The 20,809-nt window shown below is 43.1% G+C and overlaps 1 protein-coding gene across 2 annotated transcripts in view; it reads right to left on the bottom strand.

Moving 5' to 3' along the window:
* The window catches only part of LOC126271955 (aromatic-L-amino-acid decarboxylase), a 172,910-nt gene that overhangs the window by 95,411 nt on the left and 56,690 nt on the right, over positions 1-20,809 (bottom strand). For both annotated transcript variants that reach the window (XM_049974393.1, XM_049974394.1), the window contains exon 2: positions 10,146-10,235. In XM_049974393.1, the coding sequence (XP_049830350.1) occupies positions 10,146-10,225 (80 nt within the window). In that variant the 5' untranslated portion in view covers positions 10,226-10,235. The remainder of the gene's footprint in view (positions 1-10,145; positions 10,236-20,809) is intronic.

The raw sequence follows: 20,809 nt of genomic DNA, 5'->3' as shown, positions 1-20,809 counted from the left end.
GTGTTTTTGGCGGTACCTGGAACTGCATTTCAGCGACGGCAGCAGTGATTTTTCGACTCTTATGGGGACGAACGTCCTCGTGTTGGAAGAGGATTTTTTCGTGCGGTGCTTTTCTCTCTCTCTCTCTCTCTCTCTCTCTCTCCCCCTCCCCGCCCCCCCCCTCCCCACACACACACACACACACTCTGCTGTGAATACCAGCTGTGTTTACACCCTTCTTCCACAGAAACCACATCTTCCAGCGCTGTCCTTAATTATCACACCATGTTTGCTCATGTAATTTTTTTTCTTTGTTTTGGGTTTAAGGGTGCTCAACTACTGAGGTCATTAGCGCCCAGTCACAATTGTAAGAGCACAGAGAATCTAGTAAAACTCTAGGGAGGGGGGGGGGGGGGAGAACATCAGAAAGTTCTTACAAAGATGCAGATAAAATAAGTGAAAGAGATGTCTTTGGACAAGCCAGTCAAAGTAATAAAACGAAGAACACGAGCAGCTGCTCGAGCGTCATCAGCTAAAATATCCTGTAAAGTAGATGGAAGAGACAGGACAACACGAGATTGACTAAAACGGGGACAAGACAATAAAACATGGCGCACTGTCAATGCGTGACCACAAGGGCACTGCGGGGCTGGGTCACCGGAGAGCAGGTAGCGGTGGCTAAACCGGCAATGCCTAATCCGCAACCTGGTCCAGAAGGACCTCTTCTCGCCGAGATGGTCGGGAGGAGGTTGTCCAAGCAGTTGGCGACGGCTCATGTAACGACGATAGCTGGGAACACTGGCTGCACAACACAGGGATTGCCCACCTAGTGATTGTCCTACAACCTACGGCGAGACCAACGTACTACATACTTGCTACTGTAACGATGAGTCAAATGGCATGAAAGATGAGGAAAAATAAAGTGTAAATCGATATTGAGCGCCCCTCCTACAATGATAGTACTAAAGATGTATGAAAACTACACGATTATGTCAACAGTCAAAATTTGAGATGCGTGCAGTGTCAAAGCGCTGAATGAACGACGGTGTTAATCCTGCAGAAACATCGCGACTGTTTAAGTTTGCCGGTGACCGCTACGCCAGCAGTGAAACCTGCTTTCTAGCGGAATATGTCGCTCCGCTTCACGTGCAACGGCCAGGCGTTACGTAAAACTGCCCGGCGCTCCTAAATTGGTTCCACAGGTTGTTAGCAGGTGCCGGTTACCAAATGGAAACAGCTACACAGGCGCAACGGCGACGAGATCTCTCGGGGGAAGCGGGACCTTGACTCCACAGTGCGCTGCAGCAACGGCGTGGCGAACCAGTTTCCCAGAGCTTCGCGTAATTCTAGCTCGACTTCCATTCTTCAGTAGCAAACAAACAGAGCATTTACGACAAACAGAAATCGGGGCACCGTCCCGGACATCTGCCTTTCACAAATAGTTCGAATCAAATTGAGCCACCCAAGAACGACTCGCGAGCTAACAAACTTGCCACAGACTTCTCCATTTATACCGACACTGTCGCGTTGTTGTTGATCCACCATCTCTAGGAGTACGGCTGTAACGCGGACGGTGGATTGAGTTCAGCATATTCGCAGAGGGCTTATTACAGACGATGAATTGCACGAAATCCATTTTACGCGCTAAGAAGAAGCATCCCGTGCTTTCAGAGTAAGATTAAATAGCTTCTTCGATAGTGTTCTTAAAATAATTTCCTTGAGCGAGTCAGGTAATTGTCCTGCCACCCAGATAAAATTAACAAGAGCGACCAACATTACCTTTTCTTACATTTCTCTATGATTTGTCGCAAGATCCTGTGTATCGTGATCAGGTGATTTGCCTTGAGCTGCAGATGAAGTATCCAGTTCTCATTTGAGAGACAGTAGTAGGAATTAAAACAAATACAGAAGAAATAAAAAAATGAGGTTTGCCGATGACATTGTAATTCTGCCAGAGACAAATAGACCTGGAAGAGCAGTTGAACAGAATGGACAGTGTCTTTAAAGGAGGACATAAGATACGAGTCAACAAAAGAAAACGGGGATAATGGAATGCTGAGGGAATTAGAATTGGGTAGCAAAATAACTGATGATGGACAACGTAGAGAAGATATAAAATGTACATTGGCACTGGCAAGGAAAAATTTACTGAAAGTATTTGTATCGAGTGTAGCCATGTAATGAAGTGAAGCATGGACGATAAATAGTTTGGACAGGAATAGAATAGAAGCTTTCAAAATGTAGTGCTACAGAAGAGTGCTGAAGATTAGATGGATCACGTAACTCATGAGGTATTGAATAGAACTGGGGAGAAGAGGAATTTGTGGCACAACTTGACTAGAAGAAAGGATCGCTTGATGGGACGAGTTCCGAGACATCAATGGAGCACCAATTTAGTGGTTCAAATGGCTCTGAGCACCATGGGACTTAACTGCTGTGGTCATCAGTCCCCTAGAACTTAGAACTACTTAAACCTAACTAACCTAAGGACATCACACACATCCATGCCCGAGGCAGGATTCGAACCTGCGACCGTAGCAGTCCCGCGGTTCCGGACTGCGCGCCTAGAACCACTAGACCACCGCGGCCGGCACCAATTTAGTATTGGAGGGAAGCGTGGATGGTAAAAATCGTAGAGGGACACCAAGAAATGAATACACTAAGCAGTAGTTACTCTGAGATGAAGCTTGCACAGGATAGAGTAGCAAGAGGAGCTGTAATCAAAGCAGTCTCTGGATGGACAACACAGGGCTATGTTACAATGGTGGGTCTGAAGACATTCATTCGCACTGCAGCGGCAGCAGCCACCGCACACATCCCACTTCTTCGAGAAATTCTCCTGACTTTTGTTATACAACGATTATTTTAGATGAATTGAGTAAGGTCTATGAAAATTGTTACTCTCTCCGTAAAGGCTACTCTGTTCTCTGCCCTTCACTAGTGAGCTTTATTTTGTCACTCCACCATGATAAAGCCTGCTTCCGCAGTTGTCCTTATACACCGAAGAGCCAAAGAAACTGGTACACCTGCCTAATATCGTGTAGGGCCCTCGCGAGCATGCAGAAGTGCCGCAACACGATGTGGCATGGACTCAATGTCTGAAGTAGTGCTGAAGGGAACTGACACCGTGAATCCCGGAAGACTGACCATAAATCTTAATATAATGAGGGAGTGAAGATCTCTTCTGAGCAGCACGTTACAAGGCGTCCTAGATATGTTCATTAATGTTCATGTCTGGGAAGTCTGGTGGCCAAAGGAATTTGTTTAAACTCAGCAAGGTGTCCTTAGAGCCATTCTGCAGCAGTTCTGGATGTGTGGGACGTCGCATTGTCCTGCTCGAATTTTCATAGTCCGTCGGAATGCACAGTGGACATGAATGGATGTAGGTAGTCAGACAGGATGCCTACGTAGGTATCACCAGTCAGAGGCGTATCTAGGGCTAGGGTTCCCGTATCACTCCAGCTGCCCACGTCCCACACCATTACAGAGCCTCCACCAGCTTAAACAGTCCCGTGCTGACATGCAGGGTCCATGGATTCATATCCCAGTACGCCCATCCACTTGATACAATTTGAAACGAGACTAGTCTGACCAGGCAACAAGTTTCCAGTCATCAACAGTCCAATGTCGGTGCTGACGGGCCCAAGCGAGCCCTAAGGCTTTCTGTCGGGCAGTCATCAAGGGTACACGAGGACGAGTGTGTCTTCGGCTCCGAAAGCGTACTCGATGCTGTTTCGTTGAATGGTTCGCACGCTGACACTTGTTGATGGCCCAGCACTGAAATCTGCAGCAATTTGCGGGAGATTTGCACTTCTGTCACGTTGAACGTTTCTCTTCAGTCGTTGTTGGTACCGTTATTGCAGGATCCTTTTCAGACCGCAGTGATATCGGTGATTTGATGTTTTACCGGATTCGTGATATTCACGGTACACTCGTGAAATGGTCGTACGGGAAAATCCCCACATCATCGCTGCCTCGGAGGTGCTGTGTCGCATCGCTCGTGCGCTGACTGTAGCATCAAGTTAAAACTCAGATCTTGATAGCCGATCTATTAACTGCGCCGGACACTTCTCTTATAAACGCGTTGCCAACCGCAGCACCGTATTCTGCCTGTTTACATTGTTATGCACACCACTGGCCATTAAAATTGCTACACCAAGAAGAAATACAGATGATAAAAGGGTATTCATTGCACAAATATATTATACTAGAACTGACGTGTTACATCTGCAAGCAATTTGGGTGCATGGATCCTGAGAAATCAGTACCCAGAACAACCACCTCTGACCGTAATAACGGCCTTGATACGCCTGGGCATTGAGTCAAACAGAGCTTGGATGACGTGTGCACGTACAGCTGCCCATGCAGCTTCAATACGATACCACAGTTCATCAAGAATAGTGACTGGGGTATGATGACGAGCCAGTTTCTCGGCCAACATTGACCAGACGTTTTCAATTGGTGAGATCTGGAGAATGTGGTGGCCAGAGCAGCAGTTGAACATTTTCTGTATCCAGAAAGATCCGTACAGAACCTCCAACATGTGGTCGTTCATTATTCTGCTGAAATTTAGGGTTCCGCAGGGATCGAATGAAAGGTAGAGCCACGGGTCACAACACATCTGAAATGTAACGTCCACTGTTCGAAGTGCCGTCAATGCGAACAAGAGGTGACCGAGACGTGTAACCAATGGCACCCCATACCATCAAGCCGGCTGATACGCCAGTATGGCCATGACAAATACACGCTTCCAGTGTGCGTTCACCGCGATGTCGCCAAACACGGATGCGACAGTCATGATGCTGTAAACAGAACCTGGATTCATCCGAAAAAAATGACGTTTTGCCATTCTTGCACCCAGGGTCGTCGTTAAGTACAGACGCTCCTGTCTGTGATGCAGCGTCAAGTGTAACCGCAGCCATGGTCTCCGAGCTGATAGTCCATGCTGCTGCAAACGTCGTCGAAATGTTCGTGCAGATGGTTGTCGTCTTGCAAACGTGCCCATCTGTTGACTCAGGTCCGAGACGTGGCTGCACGATCAGTTACAGCCATGCGGATAAGATGCCTGTCATCTCGACTGCTTGTGATACGAGGCCGTTGGGATCCAGCATGGCGTTCCGTATTACCCTCTTCAACCCCCAATTCCGTATTCAGCTGACAGTCATTGGATCTCGACCAATTCGAGCAGCAATGTCGCGATACGATAAACCGCAGTCGCGATAGGCTACAATCCGACCTTTATCAAAGTCGGAAAAGTGATGGTACACGTTTCTCCTTACACGAGGCATCACAACAACATTTCACCAGGCAACGCCGGTCAGCTGCTGTTTGTGTATGAGAAATGGGTTGGAAACTTTCCTCGTGTCAGCACGTTGTAGGTGTCGCCAACCTTGTGTGAATGCTCTGAAAAGCAAATCATTTGCATATCGCAGCATCTTATTCCCGTCGGTTAAATTTCGCGTCTGTAGCACATCATCTTCTACATCTACATCTACATGACTACTCTGCAATTCACATTTAAGTGCTTGGCAGAGGGTTCATAGAACCACAATCATACCATCTCTCTACTATTCCACTCCCGAACAGCGAGCGGGAAAAACGAACACCTAAACCTTTCTGTTCGAGCTCTGATTTCTCTTATTTTATTTTGATGATCATTCCTACCTATGTAGGTTGGGCTCAACAAAATATTTTCGCATTCGGAAGAGAAAGTTGGTGACTGAAATTTCGTAAAAAGGTCTCGCCGCGACGAAAAACGTCTATGCTGTAATGACTTCCATCCCAACTCGCGTATCATATCTGCCACACTCTCTCCCCTATAACGCGATAATACAAAACGAGCTGCCCTTCTTTGCACCCTCTCGATGTCCTCCGTCAATCCCACCTGGTAAGGATCCCACACCGCGCAGCAATATTCTAACAGAGGACGAACGAGTGTAGTGTAAGCTGTCTCTTTAGTGGACTTGTTGCATCTTCTAAGTGTCCTGCCAATGAAACGCAACCTTTGGCTCGCCTTCCCGACAATATTATCTATGTGGTCCTTCCAACTGAAGTTGTTCGTAATTTTAACACCCAGGTACTTAGTTGAATTGACAGCCTTGAGAATTGTACTATTTATCGAGTAATCGAATTCCAACGGATTTCTTTTGGAACTCATGTGGATCATCTCACACTTTTCGTTATTTAGCGTCAACTGCCACCTGACACACCATACAGCAATCTTTTCTAAATCGCTTTGCAACTGATACTGGTCTTCGGATGACCTTACTAGACGGTAAATTACAGCATCATCTGCTAACAGTCTAAGAGAACTGCTCAGATTGTCATCCAGGTCATTTATATAGATCAGGAACAGTAGAGGTCCCAGGACGCTTCCCTGGGGAACACCTGTTATCACTTCAGTTTTACTCGATGATTTGCCGTCTGTTACTACGAACTGCGACCTTCCTGACAGGAAATCACGAATCCAGTCGCACAACTGAGGCGATAGCCCATAGCTCCGCAGCTTGATTAGAAGTCGCTTGTGAGGAACGGTGTCAAAAGCTTTCCGGAAATGTAGAAATACAGAATCAACTTGAGATCCCCTGTCGTTAGTGGCCATTACTTCGTGCGAATAAAGAGCTAATCTTCATGGTGTAGGAATTTTAATGGCCAGTGGTTTATTTGAATAGGCATGCCTATAGTAGTTTCCTTTTGCGTTTCAGTGTATGAAGGAATTGATATATGATCCAGCTTCAGAAGGGGACAGTTTTGTGTTCAACCATATCAAGTTGGCTGTACAAAATCCAATTTTTTTTTCGAACAAGGGATGGGGAGGCTTTTCTGGCATTACTGTGTCGGGCAGGTGAATGCAGATAGGGAAGCTGTCACTGGAGTAAAAGTCGTTGACCTCTTACCTCAGAGATTTGAGTGAGCGCAACAATTGGGGGGGAGGGGGGGGGGCAGAGGATCGCTAGGGCTGAAAGACCACGTTGCAGTGGTAGACTGCATGCTCCACCTCTTGTTCATTATACACGTATGTGGAGATGGAGTTCTCAACAGATCGACTCCCGGACAGACGAGCGATGAACCAAGCAGACTGATGTGTGAGATAAATCTCCTCGTAAAAGGAGGAACAGTCTTGAGAGCTTGGCACTGTGCTTATAGAGAGCCTAGAGGCAGATACGGTAACCATGTAACGGATATACACCGATACAGCAATTGTGTATTATTTGTGAGGAGCGGTGGAGGGGGGGGGGGGGGGAGGGGGAAGGATTGAGGAGTGGTAAGCATCATTTCCAGGAGCAGCCATTCATTAATGTGTGATCTTACAAGTTCAAGGCGCACCACCAAGCGCTCACCTAACTGACGAAGTAAGGAGATTAAGGTTTAACATCACGTGGACGTCGATCTCATTAGAGGAGGAGCACAGGAGCGAAGGAACCATCGCAGCGCTTCCCTGCAGCGATTTAGGGAAGTCACGGAAAACGTACCTCTGGATGGCTGGACGGGGAATTTAATCTTCTTCCTGAATGCGAGTCCAGTGTGCTAACCACTGCGCAATCCTGCTCAGTCTCAGCCAAATAAGGTGGCAGGATCGGCCGAGTGGGACACTTCGACGTTCGACATGTATGGTAGATGCACCGAGGGTCGGGACCGGACCGGAGTTAGCGGCCAACTTCCGGCGGACACGTCCTCTCACCACACAAAACGACGCGGCGTGCGGTCGTTTAGTGAGGGAAGGAGTGGGAGAGCGATAAGAGTATGCAGGAGGCACTATGCAGCGGAGACGCTCGTTCTACAGATATCAGCTGAAGATGACCAGGTACGCTGTCTAGACGTTGTGTCCCGTAAACCAATGCAGCCGGCTGGACACCCCAATCAGTCTCTTCTGTCGGATCAGTAAGCCATCAGAAAAGGGTGCATCTGATTCTTAAACATTAGTTACTTACGGACACATGCACAGGATCTTTCTTTAAGCTCTCACGTGCCTCCTGACAGTATTAATGTTCCACTGTTTCAGCAGCGACGTTTTTCTGTGTCTCCCTTTTCTGCACTAACTGCGAAAATCTGTGACTATCAGAAGGATGGAGGGAGGTGGTTAGAGGGATCTTTTGAGTTCTTCAGTCAGATTTCCAGTTTGTGACTTTGTCTGACATGGTCTCGACAGATTCATCGGGCACAGCGTCAACTGTTGGGATGGGTTTGGAGCGATGCTTTTCGAGTTCTGACTTTGATTCAGTATCTGTCTATGTTGTCAGCAGTGGTCTTTGTGAACCATTTTTATAATTTTCTTAGTGGAGTTCTAAGTTACCTTGTGTTCTTGCCAGCTTTATTTACTTGTGCGTGCGAGATAAAGTCAACTTAACAATTAGTCTTTCAGCTACTGATGCCACAAATGTAGATGGGTGCAATTCATTGTAATATTTTTTTTCGTTCGCGCGTGTAATCCCCGCCATTAATTTTCTCTAGTTTAGATTAAAAGTTTTATTTGCGGTAAGCTATAGTTAACAGAGAGAACAAGGTTCATACGAACTCTGATCCTCTTGCCTAAAACGACAACGTCTCTCTTCTTTACGAACATTAATTTTCAGCTTTAACCGAAAAAGGCTGCTTTGAAAGTTTAGCATTTCATACCATTTACTTGGTTGTGTGTGTTCGTAAGTAACATACTTTTCAACAACGGCTAGACCCAATAATGTTCGGAAACCAGTTAAATTAAGTTCCACTTTCATGCTGTAGTTTGCCACTGCAGTATTCCTTTTCCATACCAAGCTATTACGCTGTAACAACTCGCTGTAGACATAATAAATGTTCAAATAATATATCCCGCCAATAGATGCTACTTACTAAGAACGACGTTACCGATTTATTCACTTACTTGGTATGTAATTACGCATATCCTCCCCGAGTAAACTGATTACCCACTCCCTGTTGCGTACCATTCCACGGAAAAGTTCTGAAATCTTATTTTATCATCATCTGCAAACTGTTTCATATATCTGGCGCACTAACTGCATACGGTCGTTGCCCATGAAATATGAACAGTCGTAGCTCTCGTGTGAGCTGTGGCGCTTGGGCATTGTTGAAAGAGCAAGACAGCTCCTCTTGCAGGGAGAAGCGCGCTCAGCAACGAATGCTCCAGAGATAAAGCGATGCTAAAGGGTACGATCGACAATGTCACACCGCTATCGATAGTAATAGCACTAAGGGCCGGTGTACCAACGTCGATTAAAAAGGTGACGGTGGGGCCCGTGATCACGGTTAAAGCTTTATTGCTTTTAAGTTCTCTCTGCTCCATGCCAAAGTTACATGCTGGTTAACAAAAAGCAATCCGCTGACCGGGAATCGACCATGGTTAACTCAGTCTGTTACTAAGGAAGTACCGATTATACGAGGGCTATTCGGAAAGCAAGGTCCGATCGGTCGGGAAAGGGAAACAGCAATGAAAATCAAAAATGTTTTATTTGCTGCTGTTTGCTACACCTTCCGGCTACTTTTTTTTTTTTTTTATTACACACAGTCGCCGCTCCGGCTTAGGCATTTGTCGTAGCATTGTACCAACTTTCCTATACTTTCGCCGTAGTTGGTCGTAAGTTTTGTTCCAAAAATGATTGGCATAGAGACAGAAGTGATCACATTTTCTGCAGGACCTGACCATTTTGCAGGACAATGCTCAAGCACGTACAGTGCAAGCTATTACTGATTTGTTTGACTGATGGGCCTGCTAAGTGCTATACGACCGAGTGCACTCCCCTGAAATAAGCCCTCTTAAGTTTAACTCTATTTCTAAACCGAATGAAACACTTCATATCATTCGCTTCAGAACTGCTACAAATTCGTCTGGCAATAGACCGCGCCGCTCGAACTGTCAACACAACTGGCACTGCTAAGAGTATCCTACGACTTCTACATGGCTGGCAACGGGTTATACACAACGCTGGTGACTACTTTGAAGGTCAGTAAAACTTTGAAATAATTGTCTATTTTGTACGAGCTGTAAATAAATAGTTGCCACTGTTAAAGTTCCAACTCTGGTATACTTTCCAAGTCTATCATTGTGATTGCATTGTATACTCCAACATTCACAATGATGTTATAGTAGGGCTTATCTTCCTCGACTAATAGCTGCTCGTTATGTTGCAAAAATTGATAGCATCAAATTATCTTAAATGAGTTGTACTTACCTCTCTCTAATATTTTCAAGGTAATTTGCTATGTAGTCCGCCATCTCGGTGGCGAATTCCTTGAACTGTTCTGCCTCCATCCTGTGATCCCTGTAACAGAACGAAAATAAGTTGATACTTCTTGTTTGTAACCTGGCACCCTTTAGTGAACTTTGGATGTTTTAATGACGCAAGACGCCTCTACTGCAGGTTTCTGATAACATCACCTTCATAAATATTTGAAGCAAATCAGCTATCGAGATAAGAGTACAAAAAAATAACTCTACACTCGAGATTAGGGAGAGAGATAAGATTCACAGTGATCGTTCATTGATGAGTTCACATCTGAAACAAAACTTCATTTATCCGTTGAAAAAACAACTCACGAATCTTTCTAGGCAATTTAACTCTGATGGTTAAACCTGAACACACCCATCACTTATGATCAACACATCTTTATTCTTCCAGATCCACAGCTGAAAACACGTATACCATAATACCGAATACCGTAATGAGCTGAAAATATGCTTTTCATTAAGCATGCTAAGAAAATTAAGAACACACTGTAGTTTTCTGTCAAATAATGGGAGATTATTGTGCAAGATGATTGAAGGTTGGATGTACGAGTTTTCTCTGCAGAGAAAACACAAGCAAAATGGGACCAAAGTACTTCGTTGTTTTGCCTTCATGTACTATCAGCTAGAAAGGTTTTTTTTTACTATGAGTATTTAAAATGGCAGGAGGCTCAGAAGGAAGTACAGGGTGTCCCACTCAAACCTCCCTGATTTCAAAGAAGCAGAAAGAAAAAAAGAAAAACACCGTAGATACGAAACTTAAAAATACACCACATCTACATCTACATCTACATCCGTACTCCGCAAGCCGCCTAACGGTGTGTGGCGGAGGGTACCCTGAGTACCTCTATCCGTTCTCCCTTCTATTCCAGTCTCGTATTGTACGTGGAAAGAAGGATTCTCGGTATGCTTCTGTGTGGGCTCTAATCTCTCTGATTTTATCCTCGTGGTCTCTTCGCGAAATATAAGTAGGAGGGAGCAATAGACTGTTTGACTCTTCGGTGAAGGTATGTTCTCGAAACTTCAACAAAAGCCCATGCAAAGCTACGGAGCGTCTCTCCTGCAGAGTCTTCCACTGTAGGTTATCTATCATCTCCGTAACGCTTTCGCGATTACTAAATGATCCTGCAACGAAGCGCGCTGCTCTCCGTTGGATCTTCTCTATCTCTTCTATCAAACCTACCTGGTGTGGATCCCACACTGCTGAGCAGTATTCAAGCAGTGGGCGAACAAGCGTACTGTAACCTACTTCCTTTGTTGTCGGATTGCATTTCCTTAGGATTCTTCCAATGAATCTCAGTCTGGCATCTGCTTTACCGACGATCAACTTTATATGAACATTCCATTTTAAATCACTCCTAATGCGTACTCCCAGATAATTTATGGAATTAACTGCTTCCAGTTTCTGACCTGCTATTTTGTAGCTAAATGATAAGGGACCTATCTTTCTATACATTCGCATCACATTACACTTGTCTACATTGAGATTCAATTGCCATTCCGTGCACCATGCGTCAGTTCGCTGCAGATCCTCCTGCATATCAGTACAATTTTCCATTGTTGCAACCTCTCGATACACCACAGCATCATCTGCAAAAAGCCTCAGTGAACTTCCGATGTCATCCACCAGGTCATTTATGAATATTGTGAATAGCAACGGTCCTATGACACTCCCCTGCGGCACACCTGAAATCACTCTTACTTCGGAAGACTTCTCTCCATTGAGAATGACATGCTGCGTTCTGTTATCTAGGAACTCCTCGATCCAAGCACACAACTGATCTGATAGTCCGTATGCTCTTACTTTGTTCATTAAACGACTGTGGGGAACTGTGTCAAACGCCTTGCGGAAGTCAAGAAACACGGCATCTACTTGTGAACCCGTGTCTAAGGCCCTCTGAGTCTCGTGGACAAATAGTGCGAGCTGGGTTTCACACGGCCGTCTTTTTCGAAACCCATGCTGATTCCTACAGAGTAGATTTCTAGTCTCCAGAAAAGGCATTATACTCGAACATAATACGTGTTCCAAAATTCTACAACTGATCGACGTTAGAGATATAGGTCTATAGTTCTGCACATCCGTTCGTCCCTTCTTGAAAACGGGGATGACCTGTGCCCTTTTCCAATCCTTTGGAACGCTTCGCTCTTCTAGAGACCTACGGTACACACCGCTGCAAGAAGGGGGCAAGTTCCTTCGCGTATTCTGTGTAAAATCAAACTGGTATCCCATCAGGACCAGAGGCCTTTCCTCTTTTGAGCGATTTTAATTGTTTCTCTATCCCTCTGTCGTCTATTTCGATATCTACCATTTTGTCAACTGTGCGACTTCAAGAGAAGGAAGCACAGTGCAGTCTTCCTCTGTGAAACAGCTTTGGAAGAAGACATTTAGTATTTCGGCCTTTAGTCTGTCATCCTCTGTTTCAGTACCATTTTGGTCACAGAGTGTCTGGACATTTTGTTTTGATCCACCTACCGCTTTGACATAGGACCAAAATTTCTTAGGATTTTCTGCCAAGATTGTAGAGTATACCAAAGAATTTATTTATTTATCATCAATACACCTCTACATGTGAACCATTTTTAGCAAGAAGAATATCGAGTCTATTTTCAATTTCTTGCCAAGTTATTTCTAACATTTCCCCTGTTATTGTTGCAATCTCGTTAGTGATACGATGTCGCAACGTAGGAATATCGTCCACTTTGGTCGCATACACACGGTCCTTCACGAATCCCTACATGAAAAGATCAAGCGGCGTAATGTCGGCTGAACGTGGTGGCCAGGCAATGGGTCCCAATGGGTCCTCCGCGTCCGATCCAACGACTGACAAATTTCCTATCCAGGAACTTGCGAACAGCCGTTGACTAATGCGGCGGAACTCCATCTTGTTGAAAAATGACGTTGGGTTGCATGTCTTATCTGAGGGTATGCAAACTGCTCCAACATGTCCAGATACACTGACTCATTAACTGTTTGTTCCACCAAGAAGAACGGTCTAACAATCATGTTGTGCATTAGCCCACACCAGACGTTTAGTTTAGGGCTATCACGAACATGTTCAATGACAACGTGCGGATTTTGTGAACCCCTAAATCCGAAAATTATGCCTATTAAACCTTCCTGATAGATGAAAGGTTGCCTCATCTGAGAATAAACAGATTTCCAGGAAGCTGGCATCCATATCAATGCGCTGCAGCATATCTGCAACAAATTATTGTTGGCGTGGTTTGTCGTTCTCAGTCATATGTTGCAGAATTTGCACTTTGTGAGAACATATACGGAGACGCTGAGAAACCACGCGATGCAATGTTAATCGAAGTACATCAAGTTCCCTAGATGCTTGTCGAATTGACTTACATGGACTTCCGAGAAACGATTGCCTGATGTCCTCCACTGACTTCTGTAACTCCATAACGTGCACCACCATAATGTTTCAGAACACTTCCTGTGGCCAGAAATTTCCTATATCATTCCTTAATTGTTTTCGCATCAGGTGGATCACATTCATACACAAAACAATTTCTTTGCTCAGTAATCGGCGATTTTGTTTGTGCAAAACCACACTATTGCTTGCCCACAGTGCTGTGGAGTCGCCATTTTGACTTCATGCGACCATGCTGCACTCTGGCGACAGTAGTTGGCACTTATGATGCAGGAACAAATTCTTTGAGATCCTCTACAATGTGGTGCATTTTTCATTGTCGCATCTACTGTGGTTTTTCTCTCCTGTATTCTTGAAATCAGGGGGGTTTGAGTTGGACACCTTGTATTTCTACACCACATCCAGCGCATGCCACAATTCTTCCATCAATGCTGCCGTCAGTTCTAGTTCTCTCCTCCCATTGCCTATCTGAAAATTTCCATACTGGTGCAACAAACTAATCTTACTACCAAAGAGCAATTTTACTTTGACGTTTTGCCAGAACAGGAAGATTTCTCATTGATGCAAACTGGTGTTTTATGACATACGTTTTCGGTTCTCATATAATACTTCCCTAACTCTGCTTCACTACTCTGTAATAGTTGTCAGATGGATGCTGGACTCTTGTGATGTGGAACTGGTAATGAAGTTACAACCTGCATAATGTCAAGAATAGTAGTTTGTTAGCAATTCGTTTCACTAAACCAAGTAAGAATGTTACAAGACATAAAAATACCGAATGATCCATAGCTTAAAATGATCACCACTGGTGATGTACGCATAATAACAGACTTCGCCTAAGTGTCGTCCAAGTTCAGAGTTTTGTGAAACTATCAGGAATTCTTCACCGGCTTTAATGTCAACGTTTATATGCTACGCTACTGGGTTTGAACTTTGTTTCGGTCACCATGTATTCGCTAACCTCAAATACTCTGTTTAAAAACCTGTGCAACCTCAGTAAGATGTTGGTGCCAAAGCTGTTTCTTGAACGGTGGACTATAAACTTACGTTAATTTCTCTAGCCATTTTATTCGATTATTTAATTTTTTACTAAGCCAACTTTAATTCTCTAACAGAAGACTGCGTCTCATTCATATTTTAGCTACTAAGATATGTTTATTTGATATCGTTCGCACATCAATGTGCAGTTAAAACAGAGAAAAGAATAACAATTGTTCTAAAACTGATACGCCAGTAAAACGAGAAGAAACAACTCGTGAATGAACGACTTAGTAGATAAGATAAAAAGCGCTCTAACACTTGAGTTTATTTTTTATGTATAAACCTTTTTTTAAACACAATACCTTCTGCTCCACACCTAAGAGTATATTCATTTATGCTACCAAAGGTTTTCTATCTAGATCCCAGCGTGTGACGTAAGTATAGGACCCGGCCATGCTGTAAATATACTGAAACTGGTTTCTAATTGGTGTTGACCAGTACAGTGTACGTTAGTGACATGTCTAGAGACCACAAATCTAGTTTCACGATATTTATTCTATCCGTTTCACACGAAGTATAGGGTGCTATATATACCTCTGTGCGGAAGGTTAATGTGACGACTATCGACATGAGCCGTATAAGCTAACTTATTTTATTCATGTTGACGACTGATTTTTTGGCACGTGAATAATGTTTGTCAATTAATCCAAATTACTTCATGCAAAAACTGTGAAACAGGTATGGATACTGACTAACTTAAAAATGTATTATTGGTTGCACGTTAACCGCTGTAAAGTAATTCAAAGGTTGTAATTGCATTTGTGGGAATAAATAAATAGTGCTTTCCATGACAAATTCTATTCGAAAAAAATCAACAAGACTGCAAACCCGAGATTAATGTAACTGTGTTCTCTGACATTGCAAACAGACGACCTAGTTTTCCAAAGTGAGGTAATGTCACTACAAAATTGGGCAAGGCTGTAGTACGATATATGCCTCCGTGCATCCGAAACAGACTTAATATCGGACAGGGACATTAATTTTGAAATGGAACCACTTTCCCATTTTTTACTCTTCCCATTTCTATGTGCAGATCTTAGTGTCTACTTCCGTTTTTTAGCAGTTACGTGCAGATCTTAACTATGCATTTTACATTGTGCAGATTTAGTGTCTACTTTCGGTTTTATGCCAATTGTTAATCAAATCTTAATTATGCATTTTCTAGTGTGGCACAATTATTGATATTAATTTTAGTGGAATTATTGATATTAATTTTAGTGGAATTATTGATATTAATTTTAGTGGTTGAATCGTTAATCTTCCATTTCCAAAGATGTTAATGTTTTGTAAATTGTTTGTTTTTCGGAGGGAGATGTATTTTGGAGGGTAGTTGGAACGGCAGTTGAATGCACGTGTCTGGTGTGGATGGAACGGTTAGACAATGAAAATATTTTGTATTTTTCGTGAATAAACGTCAATGACTCAATAATTCAGCAGTTTATTATTGCGACATACACATATGGGAAGAATCAGATATGTAATGATATCGACAAGCATGACCCAAAAGGCTGAAGCCATCCGATCGTGTTCATGGATAAGCGCAGGTCATTAATACCTAAAGAACTACCAGAAGGAAGCAGAGCGAGAATTGCAAGAACAAGTTTGAATGGAGAGGCAGATAGTTGGGCAGTTCGGGCCTTGGGAGGTTGCGAAACGAATTTTTGAAAGAATTTGAAAAAGACTACTGTTCAGCAAACAAGCAAGAGGAAGTGATAACGGAGTTCACTTATGCTATTCTGTACTGAGCTGGTAGAGATTCGAGCACGAAAACCTACTGCGAGAACCTGTGTACAAAAGTGAAACACACAAAAAGGTGTCAAAAACGAATGCTGGACATATTCTGGGACAAACTACCACGAAATGTCGGAGGCTATGTCATTTAGTACTGTGATAAAATCTAGTTTTAAGGAAGTAAGAGACTTAGAGGTACTATGCATGATAAAAATCGGTAACAGAATAATGCTGAGAACAACCCCTACTGAGCCCATTATAACAGTAATCAGAACAGAAACCACAAAATCAATAATGTCAATGATTAGCTTCAAAATGGTAACAGTAACGACTAATGTGAGGTCGACACAGGCAGATAGAGGGAGAAGAAGCAGAAGTAGTTTTAGTCCATGAAATGGTCATAATTGCAGACATCGTGAAAATAGCTATGAGGAAAACTGACTCGCGTCAGTAAAGGGGCAGTCTGCTGCGAACAGAATTATGAGGCCCTTGACACCAACAGAAAAGAAAGCAGTTTCGTTGCAATTATGACAATATAATTGAAAGTGAACAGGAAAATGTGTTTAGGCGTAATCAATGTCGCATAGAGGCAAGCGGGCACGAAAAACAAAACGCTAATGGCTTGTTTCAGATACAAGGCGAGTCAGAGTCGGAAGCTCGTGAAATTACGTGTAGTCAGAGTGAACGCCCGCGTATGTACGAGTAGTGCTGCTCTACCGGTTCTAGCTCAGCGTTGTGTTACAAATATGCAAAGTGTCTCGGTAAATGATGTTGAAATTGTAGTTGAGGGTAAGGAATAGTTAAGGCAGACGAATAAAATGTACGAAGGGTTAAAGTACGGACAATAAAGTAGGTTTTGTAAGTAATCATGATGATGAAGCTAAGATAAAGAGAAATTGACGTGTGCTGAATAAGAAGATGAATAATGAATACATAATAAGTAAAGCAGGTGATTTTTTTAAATTATGATGAGAAGTACTCGTATGAAGAGTTTGAAATATATAAGAATTTTTTGATGTCATTCCTGAACCCAATGAAATCAGCGGATTAGCAAGGACAGCTGGAAATTGTGCTATGGAACAAGAGCATGGAACTTTAGATGAATGTTTAAGATTAATAAGTGAAACCGAAGATTTTAATGTATATGAAGTTACAGCTAATTTAATACGTTCAGATGAAAGTCATGGAGAGAGTCTTCTTGGTGAAACAATAAATACTGTAAAAACGAAATGCATTCTGTATCAAAAGGAAGAAAGAGGTAGGAAAAGAAAGAAAAAAGCCACCAGATAAAACGCTGAAGTAGGAGGAAATTCAGTGGAGAGATTTAGAAATCTAACAAGATTTATTGTGGGGAAATGCAGGTAATGAAATAAGGACATGTCAGCAAATAATGATCCCAATGAAAGCATACGATGTTGAAACAAGTGTTAGTTGACAGTGGTTGATTAGCGCTTTGGTTCAGTCACTTTCCGAGCATATAAAAGGAAAATCAGAAATGCCAGTTATGGGAGTGAAAATAATAGGCGCAATGAGTAGTTTCAGCAAACCAATTGAAGCTCACATCTTGATAGAATTCGGTTATAATATATTGACTGAACATGACTTTTTACTTGTTCCTCAGTTGCGTACAGAGAACTGTGGGCATGGATTAGATGACAAAACAAAGGAATTGACTGTTAGGAAAGTAATGGTACGTTTAGGCGAGAATAAAATAGTGAATTTCGATGGTTGTGTGAAAACTGATGTGAGAGAGGTGTGGCGGTGTTATAAACCGAGTAGTTTCTTTAGCCAGGTTTAAGATAGCTCAGTTTTATCAGACAGAATCAGCAGCACAATGAGACTGTTCGCTTACGATTTGTTGTCTACAGTACAAAGTCTCAAATTTGCCTTTTCATCACTCTTCGAAGCCATGATACATTAGTTTTGATATATTTTTATCTAATCTCTAACCTGTTCCTGTGATCTCTTTGAAGGCTTGGTGTCAGCGTTCATCAGCTGTCGATCCGACCCACTGATACAGTTATCTACAGTGAAGTACTATAAGAAAAAGGCACAGAAACAGAGGATGGCCAGCCGCGGTGGTCTAGCGGTTCTAGGCGCGCAGTCCGGAACCGCGTGACTGCTACGGTCGCACGTTCGAATCCTGCCTCGGGCATGGATGTGTGTGATGTCCCTAGGTTAGTTTGGTTTAAGTAGTTCTAAGTTCTAGGGGACTGATGACCTCAGCAGTTGAGTCCCATAGTGCTCAGAGCCATTTGAGCCATAGAGGATGATATTATTTCAAAGTGGCTGAGAGATTCGTAACTTCCTTTTAACAATTAGAAATGCTCCTTTTAATAATTAGAAAAGTACATTTTAATATTTAGAAATGTAAAATCCTGTACTTCACAAAATTCAGACACGTAGTATCCTATCAACACAGTAACAGTGAATGACAACTGGAATCAGATAATTCAAGCAAATCTCAGGGTGAAACAGTTTGTGGAAATGTGTAGTCTCGAGTATAGACTCAACCATGTGTAAAACAGGTGTAGCCTTCAGTTCGTTGATTGGATACTGGAAAGATGCAATCAGTCTGCAGAAGAGACGCTTACAAGAAAGTCGTACGGTCTATCATACAATACTGTTCTACAGTCGGGACTCGAACCGAACAGGACTAGAAGGCGACGTTTAACATCTACGAAGATAGACGTGGAGGTGCAAAATAACAAAATTTACGTTTTATGTAATGAATCGTATGTCTCTTATAAATATGTATAAATGCAAGGTAATGCCAATAAAAACAAGGATTCAATAATAAGTGCTTATCACATTAACGGTCGTAGTCTTGATTTCATCACATCCTTTGAATAATTAGGGGCAATACTAGTAAGCGATATAAAATGGAAGTAAGACGTAAAATCTATAGTTGGTGTGGCATAGATTTGTTGGAAGGGATGTGGGAAAAATTCAGTAAAGGAAACCGAATACAAAATGCTAGTGTAATCAGTTCTTAAACACTGCTCCAACGCTTTGATTCCTTATCAAACACGCATGACAATAGACGGCAAACGAACTCTCACACTCTACAAGAACAAACGGGTTTAGTCCACAAGAAAATAGAGATGTTCAGGGAGTGTAAATGAAATATCTGGAAAAAAAGGCGATGATGTTTACTGAGTGATGGACGTTATGTGACTAAACGCCGAGGTCATCAGTCCCCACGATTCAAAATTACTTGCATAAGATACAGGTGTCCGCTGAAAGTGGGCGTATTCAGTCAAAGGGGCCAACCGATGAAGCGAGGAAGCTAAAAACATAACTGAAAATGAAAACGACTTTCACGTAGGAAACTGAGGACTACTCCAACCATCCGTGAATCGACTGCTAATATTAAGGACAAGGAATCTGGAAGACTATACTTAGTACGAAGGGCCAAAAGACTGACATTCCTCCAATATATGGGATACAGTCAGTCTGGCTCGGCAGCTCGTTACGCAAGAGAAAAAAAAAAAAATGGGCGAGCCTAGTATAACCGATACGTAGACAGCATAAGACAGTGGACTACTTCAGAGAGGAGCCAAAGGAAGAGCGTCAAACTGCACTAATCTCTTCTATTATGGGTAGTTTATTACTTGGAGCAGTAGAGGTCATTCCAATTTTGGGAGGAGAGAGATTTGACGTGTATCCGCATATCTGCAGCTGGAATCATGAAACGAAATAGAGAAGTATCTGCCCCTCTAGCCAAATGGTCCGACAATTCATTTCCTGGGATGCCCACATGACTAGGGACCCAGAGAAAGACAACTGAGCAGGCGGCACGGGCAAGGGTAGAGAGTAGGTCATGGATAGCAGGGACCAAAGTGTGATGAGAGTAGCATAGGTCTATGAGATGAACGTTCTCACGAAACCCTGTTGGACAGAGATTAGTTTCGATTAGATATACGTTTCATTCCAGTAGATCTATGTTGAGGTGACTCTCCAGGATACAGAGCTTATCAGAAAACAATAACACACAATAAATACTTACAAAGAGTAACAAATATGCTAATGTGCTGTGAAACGGCGGCCTGTTTCAGACCTTTCTCCTCACATTTCATCCTATTTGCATACTGAATTTATATATGAATCTCATGCTTTATTTTCCCTCCCATTCAGTTTCTACTTGTCAAATTTTCACCGCTATTGTGGGCTGATTACATGGTTGGCTAAGGCGTAGCTTGTAGCAACGTGGGGTAGCTCTCTGCGGCTAATCTTACATTTCATTCTTTCAGTAGTTTTTTCCCGTTAAATGCACCTGTTCTTGATCAGGGGAATTCCATTTCGCTCGGGTGAAAACAGGAAGTAGTTTGACACGCTCTGGAAGAGCTTCCCGTCTCTCATAAGGCAGCTCCTACGCTGGCACACCACACAGACAGGTGAGCCTCTCACTAATTATCCTCCTGGCTTGGCCTCCGCACACAAAGAGCGGAGGAATGGA

Source organism: Schistocerca gregaria, chromosome 5 (genome assembly GCF_023897955.1).
Source record: "Schistocerca gregaria isolate iqSchGreg1 chromosome 5, iqSchGreg1.2, whole genome shotgun sequence".
Taxonomy (NCBI): Eukaryota; Metazoa; Arthropoda; class Insecta; order Orthoptera; family Acrididae; genus Schistocerca; species Schistocerca gregaria.
Note: the sequence above shows the minus strand (reverse complement) of the source record. Positions and strands in the feature narration are given on the sequence as shown.